General features: G+C 40.8%; 1 protein-coding gene, 1 long non-coding RNA gene and 1 other non-coding gene across 10 annotated transcripts in view; 1 reads left to right on the top strand and 2 right to left on the bottom strand.

The window, feature by feature from the left end:
• LOC126377263 (ABC transporter G family member 20) overlaps positions 1–17,872 on the bottom strand; it is a 122,007-nt gene that overhangs the window by 42,531 nt on the left and 61,604 nt on the right. Inside the window, exons 5-9 of the mRNA XM_050024986.1 lie at positions 11,965–12,090; positions 11,157–11,250; positions 7,355–7,537; positions 6,309–6,553; positions 1,819–2,059 (exon numbers count right to left, since the gene is read on the bottom strand). Of these exons, the coding sequence (XP_049880943.1) occupies positions 1,819–2,059; positions 6,309–6,553; positions 7,355–7,537; positions 11,157–11,250; positions 11,965–12,090 (889 nt within the window). The remainder of the gene's footprint in view (positions 1–1,818; positions 2,060–6,308; positions 6,554–7,354; positions 7,538–11,156; positions 11,251–11,964; positions 12,091–17,872) is intronic.
• Trnav-aac (transfer RNA valine (anticodon AAC)) lies at positions 9,418–9,489 on the top strand. The gene has a single exon. It is a non-coding gene; the product is annotated as a tRNA-Val (tRNA).
• LOC126377278 (uncharacterized) lies at positions 10,236–10,986 on the bottom strand. 8 transcript variants are annotated; one of them, XR_007567818.1, is made up of 4 exons: positions 10,709–10,986; positions 10,525–10,662; positions 10,387–10,478; positions 10,244–10,317 (listed from the first exon to the last, which is right to left on the bottom strand). It is a non-coding gene; the product is annotated as an uncharacterized LOC126377278 (long non-coding RNA). The 8 variants fall into 8 exon arrangements; XR_007567816.1 differs by having other exon boundaries at positions 10,275–10,409; positions 10,709–10,892; positions 10,939–10,985; XR_007567819.1 differs by lacking the exon at positions 10,387–10,478 and having other exon boundaries at positions 10,236–10,294.

The following is a 17,872-nucleotide window of genomic DNA, read 5'->3' as shown; positions in this document are numbered from 1 at the left end:
GCATTCATCAATCGTTTCATACATGCACGCCGGTTCAGAGTAGATAGTACTGAACCTTTTCTAAGGACAAGAAAGTGAGTCAGAATCGAAGGGGTCAGGATCGAAGCAAAAGGAATTCTGTCTCTGCGCTTACCCCGGTGATAAATAGGCGTGAATGTGTTTATGTATGTAACATAAGCTCAGAACTATATATTTTTTTGACGTGACTTATTGTAGATTTGGCGCAGATGCCATTAACTACTTGGCCGGACAAATGGGGAGCGCTGATGGCTCTCACCCGGTACAACGTTTAAGACAACAGGCCTGAGGGTGCCCAGTTGGGCGCGAACCTCGGCTCAGGGCGTCGTCTGAGATGAAAAATATTTGAAAGAATTAATCGACCCTAGTGGGTCGATAGTGATAAGCGCTGATTGAGGAAAAACGTCGACCACGCCGGCGGGGTCGGTATCGGGGTCTTGAAGTGTTTGGTGTCGCGAGCTGATTGGCCGCCTCTATGGCTAGAGTAATCGGGTCGTCGGGCACGACTATTATCGAAATTGGGGTTAATTTAAGGAAACAAGTTTAAGTACCTATACTAACAACAAAATATTAATTATGGATTCTTCATACGGACCAATGAAAACACTTACCTAATATAATTATTTCACAATTAATTTCATTAAACACAAATGTGCTGAAAGCCTAATTAATATTTCAGTGATATATGGCAATGTAGGCCGACTGAATAATTCATATTAAGCGCATATTGGAACATCTACGCCACTGGGATAACAAAATGATGATTATTAAAATACATTTGCTCTCAATCGGTTCATTTGATGGTCCGTAGTGGATTAAATAATAATAATGGATCTCGGATATACATTCATACATACATACACAACACACATTCATGGAATTCGTATTTGTTTATATTAGTACATTTATGTTTTTGTAGGTGTTTTTGGTCTATTACAAAAGGCTCCTCCCTTTTGTAAATGCAACCAGTTAATTTATTACTTTGCAAGAAACTGATTGAACTTTTGCAGCTTAGCTTATCGTACATCCATTGCAAGACGCACTAAGTACTGAAACTTCACCGAGCTTTCTGTTAGACCAACGTGATAGGTGGTGAGCCGTATCGCCGTCTATAATGGTCGAGACAACTATGTTAGTGAAAACTGCACTTTAGATTTAATAACTCATTGGTGCATGTCGTTCGACAAGCAAGCTATATTATAAAAAATACATGATAACGCAACAGCGAAATATTGAAAATCATGTTAACTATAAACAACAAAGAAAGAAAGAAAAGAAAGAAAGAAAGAAACATTTATTACTTCTGGACACCACAGACACAGACAGACAGGCGGACGGCAGACGTGCGGCTAGCAAACAAACAACACCTGCACTTGTTTACGACACGCGTGCGAGGTACGGTAGTGGGGACAATCCTTATGAGACGGCGAGCCGCACGAATTGTACCACCTGTTCCGCCTGGCTGGAGTCGCTCACCAGGCCTCCCTCAACAGGGTCTCACCTGCCCTGGTGGGCTGACTTGCCGGCGTCACCACCTGGACTGACATCGGGCATACGGAGTCACACCAAGGGGGCATTGCCCTGAGGGTGTCCCCTCGTCGCGGGCCAAGTGAAAACAACCAGACGAAGTTGTACCATTCTTGTCTTGAACTCCGTACAGAGAACGTCCAATAAAAGTAATCTGTGACAGTGAGTCATCATTTAACTGACGCTATGCGTCCTCCACAAAGGTCCCTGTTACCTTGGGATCAGAGTACCGTACTCATACTCTAACACACATATAATAAAGAAGACACTCACCAAATTCGCCTGTCTCTTCGACAGGAAGTCCAGATACTGACAGCTGAACATTGTCAGATTCCAATCATAAGTCTGCGGGTCTTGAGGGCAACGGTCTGTATAGTGGCAGGGTCCCATGGTGTTGTTGGGTCCCAGCTCGTAGTTGACCACTGCTATGGGAAGCCCCACCGGGTAGTGGCCGATGGCGAGACAGAAGAATATCATCTGCGAGATCGGCAGACCCAGGATGAAGGCTAGAAGACTGTGGAAGAACAGAAAAGTTGGTTTAACATTCTAACGCTCATATTTCCAGACACAATAGACAATCGGGTTTGGATTTCAAGAGGACTTTCGGTCTTGAACATGTTGTCATCATCATCATCTCCCGCAGCATTATCCCGTTTTTCACAGGGTCCGCTTACCTAACCTGAAGTTTTGACAGGTCCGGTTTTTTACAGAATCAACTGCCTGTCTGGCCTTCCAAGTTCCAACCCGCGAAGGGAAAACTAGCCCAATACAGGTCACATACCTCCGAAAATCCTTGCAACATGTTGTCAAAAGGGGAAAAAAATATGTTGGACGCCATAGCACAGACATTTTTTTTTTGTACAAGTACCTAGTATTTTATTTCACACCTCATGTTTCTTATATTGGTAGTGTGACTGTTGTGCTGTCATGGTATCCCAGTTAAAGAACTTAAAGATTTGCTATCGACCAAAGAAATTAAATTCTAAGAATTATAAGGTACTTTTTAGCTATTTATTTATAGAATTCGTCAAGTTTCTTAACACGTTCTCTGTGTATGAACCACATAAGGGGCAATACATTTGAAACTCATACGTGCATGGCTCATATGTGGTGCACTAGGGAAAATGGGAAAATCCGACTGGAAGGGTTTTGAGATTGTTTTTTTTTTCTTAGTGTATCTATGTATGTAAATTCCAATGTGTTTAAAACTAACATTGCACGTGAGAGGTCGATATCTAATTTTTAGTTACAAAGTGAACGTGTCAAGAAAGTTGACGAATTCTATAAATAAACCATCAATTCCAAAATCGTATCCAAGCCAGATGTCACGATTATAAACGACCGTAAATCAATTTTAAAAGGACGTTACTTAGGACAACTTAATTTCTCGCCGCAAAGTAATTAGATTTTAAACAAATGGTTTAAGGAAGCTGCCGAACTTCAAGCGATTAAGCGGTAAAGTTTTTCATCATTTCCCCAGGGTCTTCTTGCCTGACCTGGAATTATTCACAGGTCCAATATTTTTTTTAGAAGCGATAAAAACTGACTTTCCATCCAGAAGAGAAAAGCCCAATTAGGGAGGTGCCACACGGGGTAAAGCCTTTTCGCTGTGACTCCATTTTGTTTGACAACACTGCATCGCATATAGCATTTAACTACTTGGCCGGACAAATGGCAACGCTAAGATTCTTTTATCAAAAAGACACATTTTATCAATGTGCAATTTCTTTTATCAACATTATAAGAACAATAACAATTTGAATCGCTTAAACCTGTAGATGAACACTTCATAGACACCTCGTTTTACACAGACACTACACATTGACGTTATCGTACACGCATCTGTGTGTGTGACGTCTGACTCCATACGATTGAAGACTAAAGTAAGACCGAGGGAGGGTGAGGTAAACCTAGCTCAGATGCTAGTGGTGAGCGGAGAGTTGCCGTTCTATACGTGATACGAGATGATGATGATAGCCTAGTATGTCATACTTCTGGGCACAGGTCAACCCCAGCTTGCCGCTTGAAGCCAACAATGAGACAGTCGCCAAAGCCATGCGACCTTGAAGGGACATTCAGAATCGTTTCTTCAAAATTATTGCTTCCTCCATTTGAATAGCATTGCCATCTGTTGGGATTAACCCCAGTAACCTTATTAATTTAGTTTTCCGCAAATTAGATCTTCCAAATTATAATTATAGTTACTTGGGTGGTTTTGGGTGCAACTGTACCGGATTGATGCAGTGAGTCAACTTGGAAACTAATGGGTTGAAATCCATATGGTTTTCTTTTTTTTCTGTGTATTGATTTCCGTGTGGTTTCTGTCCTGTGTTGAATGTAATGTACCTATCTGTCTGTGTCTGTGGTGTCCAGAAGTAATAAATGTTTCTTTCTTTCTTTATATATCGTAAAAAAATCAAAAAAAGTTTATTTAGGTAAAACCTACGACACACATATAGGTACATTATCGTCGTCTTATAATGAAAACCACGTACGCGCCTGTTTGAAAAATCACATTTCGTAATGATTTTCTTCAACGAAACCTCGATTTCATACAATTAATTTTAATCCGCGTAAAAATTGTCAGCACAAATTTTTACTTAGATCAAAACTAGCTTGTCTATTGAGAGGTTTGGTCAACAAAAATGACATCTGAATGTGATTTTTAACAAAGGTCTCTTACGTGGCTTTCAGTTTAAGGTATATAGCTTATAGTGAGGACCGATATTCTCCATAATATGTACGGCTGTATGGTGGGTTACACGGTTGGACATAAACCGAATTAGTAAAAAAAAAAAAACATTTATATTATTTACATATTCGTAAATTGACATTAACTCGTTATAATCTGGGAATCTTCAAGGGTACAGTGAATAGGCATTTGGTAGGTAAGCGTAATCCACCCTACCCCACATCGTCACTTACCATCAGGTGAGATTGTGGTCAAACGCGAGCCTATATTATGTAAAAATAATACTTGACAAATGGGGAACGCTGAAGGCTCTGACCCGTTACAAAATTTAAGACAACAGGCCTGAGTGGACCCAGTTGGGCGCGATCCTCGTCTCAGGGCGTCGTCTGAGAGGATAATATTTGAAAGATTAAATCGACCCTGGTGGGTCGATAGACAGATTAAAAAAAAATAATGCTCCCTGAATGTAATCTAACGTTCTTGAGAACATTAAAAATCTTAATGACGATTAATCTAAATGTGATGACATTAGTAATAACCATATTTGTTATCACGGTAAAAAAAAGTATTTAAATGTGTCATGCAAGTCGTAAAGCTACTTTACTGGTTATATATCTAGGCATCTCTACCCTTTTCAGATGAATTTCAAAGGACACAACGGGCTAATTTAGGATAACTACCTATTGTTACTTCACACCCTATTACAAGTTAACTTAATTTATATGAATAACCCTTTAAATAATCTAAAACTATAGTGATGCTAGTAGTAATAATGAAATTGGGTCTTGTACTAGGTTCAAGATAAATTACGAAATTCTTACTCTTAAATAGATGACTAAATAAAGACAGATCTAAAACTAATGAAGAACATTTTCTTTCTTCTATTTATCTTTTTTATGAATTTTAATCAGGACGAACGTTAAATACATTAGTCAGTAATTCACTTAATTTTCAATAATAAAATCTATGTCCTTGGAATCTTGGAGATATAGATTTAATGGTAACACTTACGTCATCAAAGGGCTAGCAATGGCCAGTTGTCATAGGATTGAGCATAAGTACCTGTTTTTTTTTTATTCTATGATCCCTAGTTTTGCTAGGATATTATAGGATGATTATTGTTTTGTGTAAAATGGTTCAGGTTAAAATAATTGTTAAATGATAACGGACAGACTCCAAAGTGTTTTCCTCTTATTATTACGACCTCTGTTTGCTTATTAGCACATTGTAAACTATTTGCAATACTAATTAGCATATTCTAGTGGAATTACTAGTGAGGCGTCAAATGCATAATTATATTAGTTACGCTTCGGTAATGACATCATGTTAGGTAATTATACTAAATATAGATAGTTTTTGTTACATTAGACCTAGGTTTGCCAATCATTGCCCAATGGCTGAATTAGCTTCAATACTTTTTTCGATTCTGCCCCGCACCACTCAAATCTCCTAGTAGTAGCGGCTTCCGAATAGATCCCGCTTAGGAACGGTACTAATAAGTATCGGCGCACGAAGGACATAATATACGATCCCGACGACCCGATTAGAGGCGGCCAATCAGCTCGCGACAACATACATTTCAGAACCCCGATAACGACCTCGCCGGCGTTGTCGACGCTTTTCGACGCTTTGACCCACTAGGGTCGATTAATTCTTTCAAATATTTTTTCCTCTCAGACGACGCCCTGAGCCGAGGTTCGTGCCCAACTGGGCACCCTCAGGCCTGTTGTCTTAATCTTAGCCTTCAACGCTCCCCATTTGTCCGACCAAGTAGTTAATGCCAGCTGCGGCAAAACTACAATAAGTCACGTCAAAAAAAATTTTACATCAGTATGTATGTATTACGTTCGTTTAACAGAAAGCTCGTTGCAGTGTGACCATGGATGCACCCCTGAGATGGAGCAGCCCATTGGGATATAGTCGTGAGCTTATCTCTCTCTCTATTTAAAAGAGCTCTTGTCGGTGGAGTAACCGCCATTCCTCTCTTCTTCCCGCCAAAACCTTCACCTCCCGATACGACACGACCTGCACCTTCGTGAGCTTATGTAATGTTAAAATACAAAAAACTCACCTGAAATTCCTAAAAAGACTGAAGAAGTTTTTCCAGATCAGCGCTTTCATGTGGTGCCATTTCATCGGCTTGATCCTTTCGAGGCATCCTTCTGGGGGCTCCTCTTCGGGGGGCAGGGCTTCCACAGGGGCCTTGAGTTCAGGAGTTACCACCACTCGACCCTTGCTGCTCATGGAAACGTTGTCCCCAAACTCCCCGGATATTTCGCCGATTTCTGCGTCTGCGATGTCTATGGCTGTTGGATCCTGGGAAAAAGGACAGGATCAGAGGATGGTTCTTTGAAGAAGGTTTAAGGTTCTGGTAATTGTTGTAAGATTGGCTATATAAGCAACATGCGAGCACATGAACGTCGGAGTTGAAGCAGTCGCCGTAGCCGAAATCGGCTGGATCACAACATCATCATCATCATCAATTGTTGTAAAGCTAAGGAAGAACCGGGAGCGAATTAAAACATAGAAGACGTGTACGGCCCAGGCTGCACTGTAAGTGGAGGTTTCTCCCGTCGTGGCGTGGTAATGAAAACTTAAACTTGTGTGATTTCTTATTGAGGTTATGGAAAAGTTTAGAAATATCACAAATATGCATGCCTCGTCCCGCCCCAGAAGGGCAGTATTAAAACCACTCACCACTTATTTTATTAGTAAGAATCTATAGCTAGTATATTCTTCATTTTTCCAACAGACGTTCACTTGCCTTCTCGGGCATGTCGTAAAATCCGACAGAGGAATTGTGTCCTTTCTAACACAATGGACAATTGTTACGGGCGATACGCTGATCCCTTGTCACCGTGAGGCTCATCATAAAGTGGGCAAAAGCGGCCTTATCGCTGAAAGCGATCTCTTCCAGGCAACCTTCTGCATAGGATACATAAACATAAACTGCCTATATACGTCCCACTGCTGGGCACAGGCCTCCCCTCAATTAACCGGAGGGGGTAATATGCATGAATAGACTGCAGAATAGAGCGCAAATAGGTGGATTGATAAAATAAAAGGATAAAATAAATATGTACCCATGTACAACTCTTGTATAGAAGAGATACTCACCACAGAAGGTAGTTCCACCTTCTCCATCAGATCGGCGAGGATGCTGGAGCGCCGCCGTTTGCCCATGTTCTGAAGTACCGACAGCTTCAGGAAGACATCTTCCAAGCTCTCTGCCTGGTAGCGGTTGATCAGCTCGGTTGGAGACTCCTCGGCTAAGAACCGGCCACCTCGCATCAGGCCGATCTGTGGAAAAAAAAATGAATTTAGTGTCAGTCACTCGTCTTCAATCGTGTGGGTTGTGTGGATGACGAGCGTCAGCAACCCTTGTGTTGAGCCGCCAAGGTATGACCAAGGCATCGCATGACATGCTTCTTGTAGAATCTATGTACGGTCACGAGCATTAATATGTTTACACTTTGGTACCATGTCACATTAAGTTTTTGACAAATTGAACTGAAAGTCTCACTAAATGTCAAATATGTTAGTGCGACAGAGTCCTATAGGGGGTACATTATATCGAAAAATTGCTCATGACTGTACTTAGACGTAAAAAAGCCCGAGTCATCTTACTTTCGGACAATCGGGTGATCTACCCGCCCTTACTTGAATTACTTACTTAATTAAATAAACCTTTACTTCAAATAATTATTTTCAAAGTACAGATTTATAAATCGAAATTTTAATAACAAAGATTCCTTAACATTTTTTCCCGTTTATTAGTAAGGTACATTGATTCTTTCGATAAATTCCCAATACCCACTTAATAACTTTTTCTACTTAATTATACTTGTTCTAAACAATTTTTATTTAAGAATTTTTTAACTTCACTACATAGTATAAAACAAAGTCGTTTTTTCTGTCCCTATGCTCTGCTCTGTGTTTCTGTGTGCTTTTTCTCTCGCGCTGGCGGACCGGTTCCGGTCAATTAGTTAATGTCATCTGCGGCAAATCTACAATAAGTCACGTCAAAAAAAAAATGGCGGACCGGTGGCGCTCACGGTTGCTGGCCTGATGGACACGACTGCACGGAGTCAAATGAATATAGTCTGCCGCCATCGGGGGTCCAACCGGCCTCGATTACTTATTTGTTACTAATACTAGATTTAAGTTTGTAATGTCACTAACAAATATGGATGTTTTTTTTATAAGTCCGAAATAAACTTTTTATTATTATTATGTTTGTCATTTCCATATCTCGGGACTATGGAGTCCCGGACTTTTGGAAGGCGTGCGTGGGGCCGAAGCCAACACGTAGAGGCCTCTAAAGACAATTTAAGCTAAATGTGACGTGACACCAACCGGCGATTATCCCTGTATGTATAGGTACACTATAGGAGTGCACCCAAAGACAGTCCCCGCTTCGTGTAGGACTATTGCAGATTATGGGAACAAAGGGAACTGGGCTATTGGGTTGGGGGTTAATGGACCGGATACTGGGGCTATGAGGGACTATGGCGCCTGCTCGACCAATGTTGGTAACATGGATTTTATTATTATATCCCTATGTACGCTTAAATCTTTAAACCTACGCAACGGAGTTAGGTAACAGACGTGCATACATACATACATAGCGCAGTCAAACACATAACCCTCCTTTTTGCTTCGCCGCAGTCGGGTAAAAAGTAATTATTGCGCTCCACTTAACTTTCTATGTTTTCATTATTGTTATTTTCTAAATAAACGAAAAAAAGATGTCTATGTTTATTTATGAATATTCATTGTTATAAATTGCCTAACGTTATTCCGTCCCTTCCGACATTTGCTAGGAAAATATATTTTTTTTTATAAAATGGTTTGGAGGTTTGGTTTCGATTCCCGGTGGGGACATTGTCGAAATCACTTTATGAGACTGTCCTTTGTTTAGTAAGGACTTTTCAGGCTTGAATCACGTGATTGTCCGCAAGTAGTAAGTAAATAGTTGGTCTCGGCTGGTATTTACTTAAGTAAGTATGTATTAGTTACATGAGCCATGTAGTTGGATTGGCAAATAGTAACCCTGACACCGGTTGATGAGGTCGGCAATCGTGATTACCAAAGTCCAAACCGCAGCCAAAGTCACAGGCCAAAAGCTAGTACGTACAAAACCTTTCACTAGGCTTCAGTTTGTCATATCGGCTTAATCGGCCTTCATGGCCCAGTGGTTGAGCGTTGGGCTAACGATCCGGAAGCCCCGGGTTCGAATCCCGGTGGGGACATATCACAAAAAATCACTTTTTGATCCCTAGTTTGGTTAGGACATTACAGGCTGATCACCTGATTGTCCAAAAAGTAATACGAACCGTGCTTCGGAAAGCACGTTAAGCCGTTGGTCCCGGTTACTACTTAGTAAGGGGTAAGTAAGTAGTCGTTACATGAGTCATGTCAGGGGCCTTTGGCGGCTCAATAATAACCCTGACACCAGGGTTGTTTAGGCTGGTATTCACCTTACAATCCACACGATAAGAAGAAGTTTGTTATAGTCGAGTTATACCGAGTGACACGATAAGGTTCATTCGTGTGAAATAAATGTACAAAATCATCTTTTTCTTGATAAAATAATCCGCGGCGTTATACTTATAAACAGTGGTATAATTACACCAGGGGCCTTAGCCAAGTAGAAACGAGTTTTATAATCGACAGTGACAGAGATAATAAGAAACATCAGCATCAGAAAATTCGTTCGAGTCCGTTTCGTTGGTACGGTATAGTCTGACTCGGGTTAACTAGTGGCATATGTCAATACCGGGATACGACAGTTTAACGTGCTTGTTTGCGTGACACGGAACGAATGCTAATGAACTGTCATCCTTCCGCTGGCTTGGTAACCACAGTGCTTGTGAGTTATGTGAGTTTACTAAGGACGCGCGGCGCGTCAAGCGGCGCGGCTGCGGGAAAAACAAACGTATGACAATGTATTGAGCGTTCATATCTATTGGTTTGACGCCGATTGACCTTCCATTAGGACACCGATTGACCTTCCATTATGACGCCGATTGACCTTCCATTATGACACCGATTGACCTTCCATTATGACACCGATTGACCTTCCATTATGACGCCGATTGACCTTCCATTATGACACCGATTGACCTTCCATTATGACGCCGATTGACCTTCCATTATGACACCGATTGACCTTCTATTATGACGTCGATTGACCGGCCATTATGACGCCGATTGACCGGCCATTATGACACCGATTGACCTTCTATTATGACGTCGATTGACCGGCCATTATGACGCCGATTGACCTTCCATTATGACGCCGATTGACCTTCCATTATGACACCGATTGACCTTCCATTATGACGCCGATTGACCTTCCATTATGACGCCGATTGACCTTCCATTATGACACCGATTGACCTTCCATTATGACGCCGATTGACCTTCCATTATGACGCCGATTGACCTTCCATTATGACGCCGATTGACCTTCCATTATGACACCGATTGACCTTCCATTATGACGCCGATTGACCTTCCATTATGACACCGATTGACCTTCCATTATGACACCGATTGACCTTCCATTATGACACCGATTGACCTTCCATTATGACGCCGATTGACCTTCCATTATGACACCGATTGACCTTCCATTATGACGCCGATTGACCTTCCATTATGACACCGATTGACCTTCTATTATGACGTCGATTGACCGGCCATTATGACGCCGATTGACCGGCCATTATGACGCCGATTGACCAGCCATTATGGCGCCGATTGACCAGCCATTATGACGCCGATTGACGAGCTATTATGACGCCAATTGACCGGCCATTCTGACGCTCACTGTTCGTCTGCGCCTTTACCTAATTTTTATTCCAAAAAAATAATAAGGATTAATCTAATTCGAGAGAAAAAAAGGTTTACTTACAATGTTAGCCTGCTTGGTCTCATCAATGTAGTGGGTGGTAATGATGACAGTGGTACGACCGCCCTTCGTGATCTCCACCAGGTGGTCCCAGATGCTGGAAATAGTAAAGGATAAATTAATAAAGAAGTCACTGTGGTCATGTGGTTCAACAGCTTGCTTCTCAAAAGATGACCACCAGCTCAAAACCTGGTACCGGACTTGCATCAAAGAGTTATTAACAATTATCATAAGTACGTATGGAGAGAGCTATGCTCTGAGGAGATCCGCAGGAGAACTAAAGTCACCGACATAGCTCGGAGAATTCCAAAGCTGAAGTGACAGTGGGCAGGACACATAGCGAGGAGAACCGATGGCCGCTGGGGAGGAAGGGTTCTCGAATGGCGACCACGTGTCGGACGACGCTCAGTGGGTAGGCCCGCTACAAGGTGGACCGACGATCTGGTGAAGGTCGCGGGTATCCGCTGGATGCGGGCAGCGCAGGACCGATCGTCGTGGAGATCCTTGAGGGAGGCCTATGCCCAGCAGTGGGCGTCGTACGGCTGAGGATGATCTTAAGTACAGTTGTTCCTACACGACTATTGTCTCGATTATATCCCAATTGGGGTAATCAGAGATTCACCCATCGCAAGATGAACTAAGTAGTCACACCTCACCGAGCTTTGTGTTAGACCAACGTGATAGGTGGTCGCCGTATCGCCATCTATAATGGTCGAACTGTGTTAGTGAAAAGTGCACTTGAGATAAATTTCTAACTCATTGATGCTCATTGATTGTGATAAAAGGAATATTGATGTAAGTGCAAGGTTACCTCTGCCTCAAGACGGGATCAACCCCGACTGTGGGCTCATCCAAGATCAGCAGTTCAGGATCATGCAGCAGAGCAGCGGCGAGTGACACTCGACGTTGTTGTCCTCCAGATAAGTTCTTTACTTGTCTGCAACAAAGATTTACATGATTTCTCTATGGGGTAATAGTTAGACTAAGTATTTATTCAGAAACATTATAAAAAAAATAGACCTACAACAAATTAGACCTTTTCCCAGCAGTGGGACATCAATCAAACTACAAAAAAATATAGAGATATCACAAAAATCACTTTGTGATCCCCAGTTTGGTTAGGGCATTACAGGCTGATCACCTGATTGTCCGAAAGTAAGATGACCCGTGCTTCGGAAGGCACGTTAAGCCGTTGGTCCCGGTTACTACTTACTGATGTAAGTGAGTAATCGTTACACGAGCCATGTCAGGGGCTTTTGGCGGCTCAATCATAACCCTGACACTAGGGTTGATGACGGTAGTATTCCACCTCACAACCCACACGATAAGAAGATTACAAAGTTGGAAGTAGTTTAGAGCCCGAGCGACTTTACGATGTAAGCCACGCGTTTTCCGAATAAGGTTATCGCCGATTCTTTCGGGTTTACTATTCCTTATATTAATTACGGGTATAATGTATCCGACATCACACGGGTACGGGTATGATGTGAACAAGAAGGCAAGAGGGAAACCACTGCTCTATTTTTTCCTAGAAGTAGCATGGAGAATGCTACACCGACAAAAGCGTGGCTCTTAAATTAGTGATGATGATGATGTATCCGTATTTGCCTCAAAAATTTTCCGGCAAAGTAGTTAATGCAATTTGCGGCAAATCTGCAATAAGTAACTTCAAAAAAGCCTCAACAATTAGACATCATGTACACGGACTGTGCCAACATGCCAAAGGTCCGAAGTTCGAGTGCCGGCTGTGCCAATATTTGAGTAATGACAGATGTTTGCTGATCCCATGTGCCCGTATGTTTGCATTGGTGAATCGTTTGATTTGAAACAGACGGCAACATACCTACGATATATCGTTGCTTTGTATTGAAAACCACTTAAGTGATAATCTGGTGTGATTTTGGGTGTGATTTTCTCCAACAAACCCTCGATTTCTTTCAACTATTTTAATTCCAGGTAAAAATAAAGGACGTTCTAGGCTGCCTTACCCAAAAACAATACATATAGTGACATCGTAACGAAAACTTTGAGGGATGATTCAGGCCATGACTCTGAGTTAATATCAAGTGGAATTTTCCGCCGCAAAAGTATGGAACTGAAAATAATTTTAAAAAATACAAAAAATTTCATGAATTTTCCGACAGGAAATTACACTCGTTATCAACTCGGAATCATGGTCTGGATCATTTCCCTCAAAATTCGTTACTGTGTCACTAACACCCATACCTACTTGTATGGCTACCTGCATGTATTTGCACGGGGTGTTAATGACATCTTTACGAATATTGAGAGAGATGATTGAGCTCATTATTCTGAGTTAATATCAAGTGGAATTTTCCACTGAAAAAGTATACAATCTTCTTCTTCATATCGAGTGGGTTGTGAGGTGAATTACCAACCTCATCAACCCTGGTGTCAGGGTTATTATTGAGCCGCCATATACCCCTGACATGGTTCATGTAACGTTTACTTACTTACATCAGTAAGTAGTAACTGGGACCAACGGCTTAACGTGCCTTCCGAAGCACGGATCATCTTACTTTTTGAACAATCAGGGGATCAGCCTGTAATGTCCTAACCAAACTAGGGATCACAAAGTGATTTTTGTGATATGTCCCCACCAGGATTCGAACCCGGGACCTCCGGATCGAGTGCCCAACGCTCAACCACTGTACCACAGAGGCGATTGTATGGGGTGTCGGGTTCGTAATATTACGTTCAATTCTTTATTCTATGCTATTTATACTATACTTCCGTGACACGGGTATTGCATTAGTGGCAACCAAAAACCACACCAAAATCCTTGATTACTCTGTTTCACACCCGAATGTTCTGTAAGTATTAAGTACGTGTACTAAGTGGCGTAAAATATAAGTACAGTCATGAGCAATATAATGTACCCACTTTAGGACTCTGTCGCACTAACATATTTGACATTTAGTGAGACTTATAGTTCAATTTGTCAAAAAAGTTAATGTGACATGGTACCAAAATGTATACATATTAATGCTCGTGACCGTACTTATTATTTTAATTTGTATTATTTTGACATGATTTTCACTTTTAATTCATTTTTCCTTATTTATGGAAAATGATTTATTTATTTTACATTATATGAGGATTATAATGTTTATTTTTTAGTATGTTTTTAATACTTTTTTTTTGTATTTCTCTTTCTTAACTTTTTCACCCAAAGGTGCCTGGCGGAAATTGCTGTTGAGCAATAAGATCGCTTACTGTGCTTATTTTATTCATCTGTATATGTGCTAAGTTTATATATTTGTGCAATAAAGAATTATTGATTGACTGATTGATATTTTTAAATAAAACTGTGAATTTGCATCACTATTGCACACGACATAAAACATGTACATACAAGAACGCTTCATACTTTTAACGTGGTAATTACACACATCACATGTGTGTGTGTCATTTTACACTTGCAGCCTGTGGACCAACTATACGCGGAAGGCATACAGGGCACTGCGTGTCCAATACAATAATGCGTTCAGGGTGATGCTGGGGTTGCCACGCTACTGCAGTGCATCGGGTATGTTTGCCGAGGCACGGACAGATGGCTTCGATGCCATCGTGAGAAAGCGAATAGCCTCACTGGTGCGGCGGGTAAGGGGCAGCGGCAGCGTCCTCCTGAATAGCATTACGTATAGGGTTGACTGCCCTATGGTTAGGCACTGGATGAAGGCACTAATAATGCCTGATTCTGGTGCCTATGATAAATAATGATAGGGTGTTATATATAGGTGTTGTACTACTAACATAGAATTAAGTTACATTGTCACTAACACTTTAATATTTAATTTGATTGTTAACTAACCTAGTAAGTAAGTGCATCGTTACTAACAAATTATGGATGTATTATCCGAAATAAATTGTTTTGAATTGAATTACCTGTTATGTCGTTGTTCGGGTACATAATTAGGTATTAAAAAAATGTAGAGTAAATAAAAAAATACTTACTATTACCTAATCTGTGACTATTGCAAGATGGCGGGATGATCGCGGAACATACATAGCATAAGCTCAGCTTAGGTAATATACGCCATCTATATTGTTCTCATTGTTCTGTTGATGTTGTTCATTTGTATTGTTGTTTGTTGTTGTTGTTATATTGTTTGTTGTTGTTGTATCTGTATTGTTGGACGTAGCCTGAAAAGTCCCATATTACCTAATAAAGGACTTTCCAGGCTACGGTCACCAAAAACAATATAGATGGCGTTGTTCAGTTTAAACGTGATAATTACCTATTTTCTCATTACTCAGGTACATAATTATTCCAAAATACAATGTTATGGCAGAAAGAAAAAATAAATAAATAAATAAATAAAAGAATAAATAAATAAATAAATAAGATATATAAAAATAATTGTTGCTTTTGACGCCTGATATGATTTTTATATTTATATGTATGTGAGTGTATTTTGACGTATTGTACTGTAGGTTTTTAATTTGACAATGTTATATATTTTATTAACATTGTATTTAATCAGTAATCCTTTTAATTTTCAATAATAAAAAAAATTGTTGCTTAATAATTGGATCCTATTATGTACAGAATTGTTGCTGCCTATATTGTTTCTCTTTATTCTGATGAGAATAACAATAGGTGGAAGATGTAATTGTGCCTGTGTAATAAAAAGGATTATCATTTATATCCAGAAACAAAGATAGAAGATGCATATGTCTCTTTTCCATGAAATTAGAAGGTTAATGAAGGAAAATCTGGACAGCGCCATTTATATTGTTATTGAAGAACGTAGCCTGGATAGTTCTTCATTGGGGTAGTCAGAGGTACATTCATCGCAAGATGATGTACCCTCACCTCACCGAGTTTTTAGACTCTGAAAGTCTCCAGCAATATATCTTTTGCGCCCAACTGGGCACCCTCAGGCCTGTTGTCTTAAACGTTGTACCGGGTGAGAGCCTTCAGCGCTCCCCATTTGTCCGGCCAAGTAGTTAATGCCATCTGCGGCAAATCTACAATAAGTCACGTCAAAAAAAATATATATATATCTTTGTTATTTTTTTTTTCGTCGTATAAGTCGTATAAAGTGGGAGGCTGTGACACTGGTTGTGGCTCCTGACACGTCATCTATCCACTTAACGAAACTGCTTATAGTCTAGAGGACTGATTGTAGTTTAAACCAAGAAAAAAAAAAAATTTTTTTTTACATTAGTTAGGTACTACATTTTTTTGCACTTTTATTAAATGTATCTGAATGTGCATTACTCGTAGAATGGAAATAAAATGGGATAGCAAGATTGGATTCATTATCTACATTTGGAATACCCACAATTTGTAAACATTAGCTTTCAACAGAGTTGAAAAATGTTCCCCTTAAAGACCCCCGATACGTTGCATAAAGAAAAAAGCTGAAAAAATCTCAAATGACTTGTGCAAAATGATACATCTTCAGAAATCCTTTGAGACGTCAAACACACTCGAAGGCATTAAGTACTGATGACTTTTAATGTAGGAAAGCCTACTCTAACAGCCTACCCTAAACGACAAGCGGGCGCGAGCGCGGGGATCCAATTCTTAGAAAACTTTTAAGAAAACTCATATCTGAAAAGTACCGTAGGTCTATTTTTGAGCTATGTGCCAATTGTCATCCAAATTGTCATCCCCATTTGTCCGGCCAAGTCGTTAATGCAATTTGCGGCAAATCTACAATAAGTCACATTAAAAAAAACAGTTAAAGTTACTTCTGCATTTATCGGGTGCTGCAGAAAAAGAGCCTCCGTGGTCTAGTGGTCAGAGCGTTAGGCTCACTATGTGGAGGACCGAGTTTGATTCCCGATGGGGACATTGTCAAAATTACTTTGTGAGACTGTCCTTTGTTTGGTAAGGACTTTGCAGGCTTGAACCACCTGATTGTCCGAAAAAGAAAGATATTTCCGTTACGCCGTTGGACCTGGCTATTAGCCGTAAAACAGCTCCACCAACCCGCAGTGGAGCAGCGCAGTGGAGTGTTCTCCATAACTTCACCGGTCAGTTGAGGGGAGGCATGTGCCCAGCAGTGAGTTATGTTATGCAGAAGTAAGTGCCAATATCCCACGCTTCCGCGCCCGCGCACGCTTAGTAACCACGGCCTAAAACTGACGTCATTATCATGACGTGAATCTATCTTCTTTTGTGGGTAAAAAGTAACTCTTTTGTGTAAAATGGAACGTGAAAAATGATATATTTTAAGTTCACTGAGTTTTAAAAGCGATTTTTTTCTTTACTGTATAAAAAAAGCCTAAGTGAAATGGAGTGTCCAACCTAATGGACTTTTTATGATCTGGTCTTCTTCTATCGTGTGAGTTGTGTGGTCGTTGAGCAACCTCATCAACACTGGTGTCAAACCCTGGTGGAACAGCTGTCATTCACCAGCACTGTACAGGTTAGGTCACGTACCTCCGAAACGAATTTCCCTGGGTATATGGGTTTCCGCGTGAAGTTTTCCTGCACCGCTGAGCACGTGATCATGTATGATCCAAAGATGAGTTTGGAAACAGATTCGGCATTGATTTAGGCCGGGGCAGGGTTTCGAACCTCCGACCAACCGGGCTACCACGGCTCAACATCATCATCTCCCTAACATTAACCCGTTTTTCACAGGGTCCGCTTACCTAACCAGAAGATTGGCAGGTCCGGTTTTTTTACAGAAGCGACTGCCTGTCTGACCTTCCAACCCGCGAAAGGAAAGCCAGCCTAA

This window comes from Pectinophora gossypiella, chromosome 22 (genome assembly GCF_024362695.1).
Source record: "Pectinophora gossypiella chromosome 22, ilPecGoss1.1, whole genome shotgun sequence".
Classification (NCBI taxonomy): Eukaryota; Metazoa; Arthropoda; class Insecta; order Lepidoptera; family Gelechiidae; genus Pectinophora; species Pectinophora gossypiella.
This window is presented reverse-complemented; position numbering and strand designations above follow the sequence as displayed.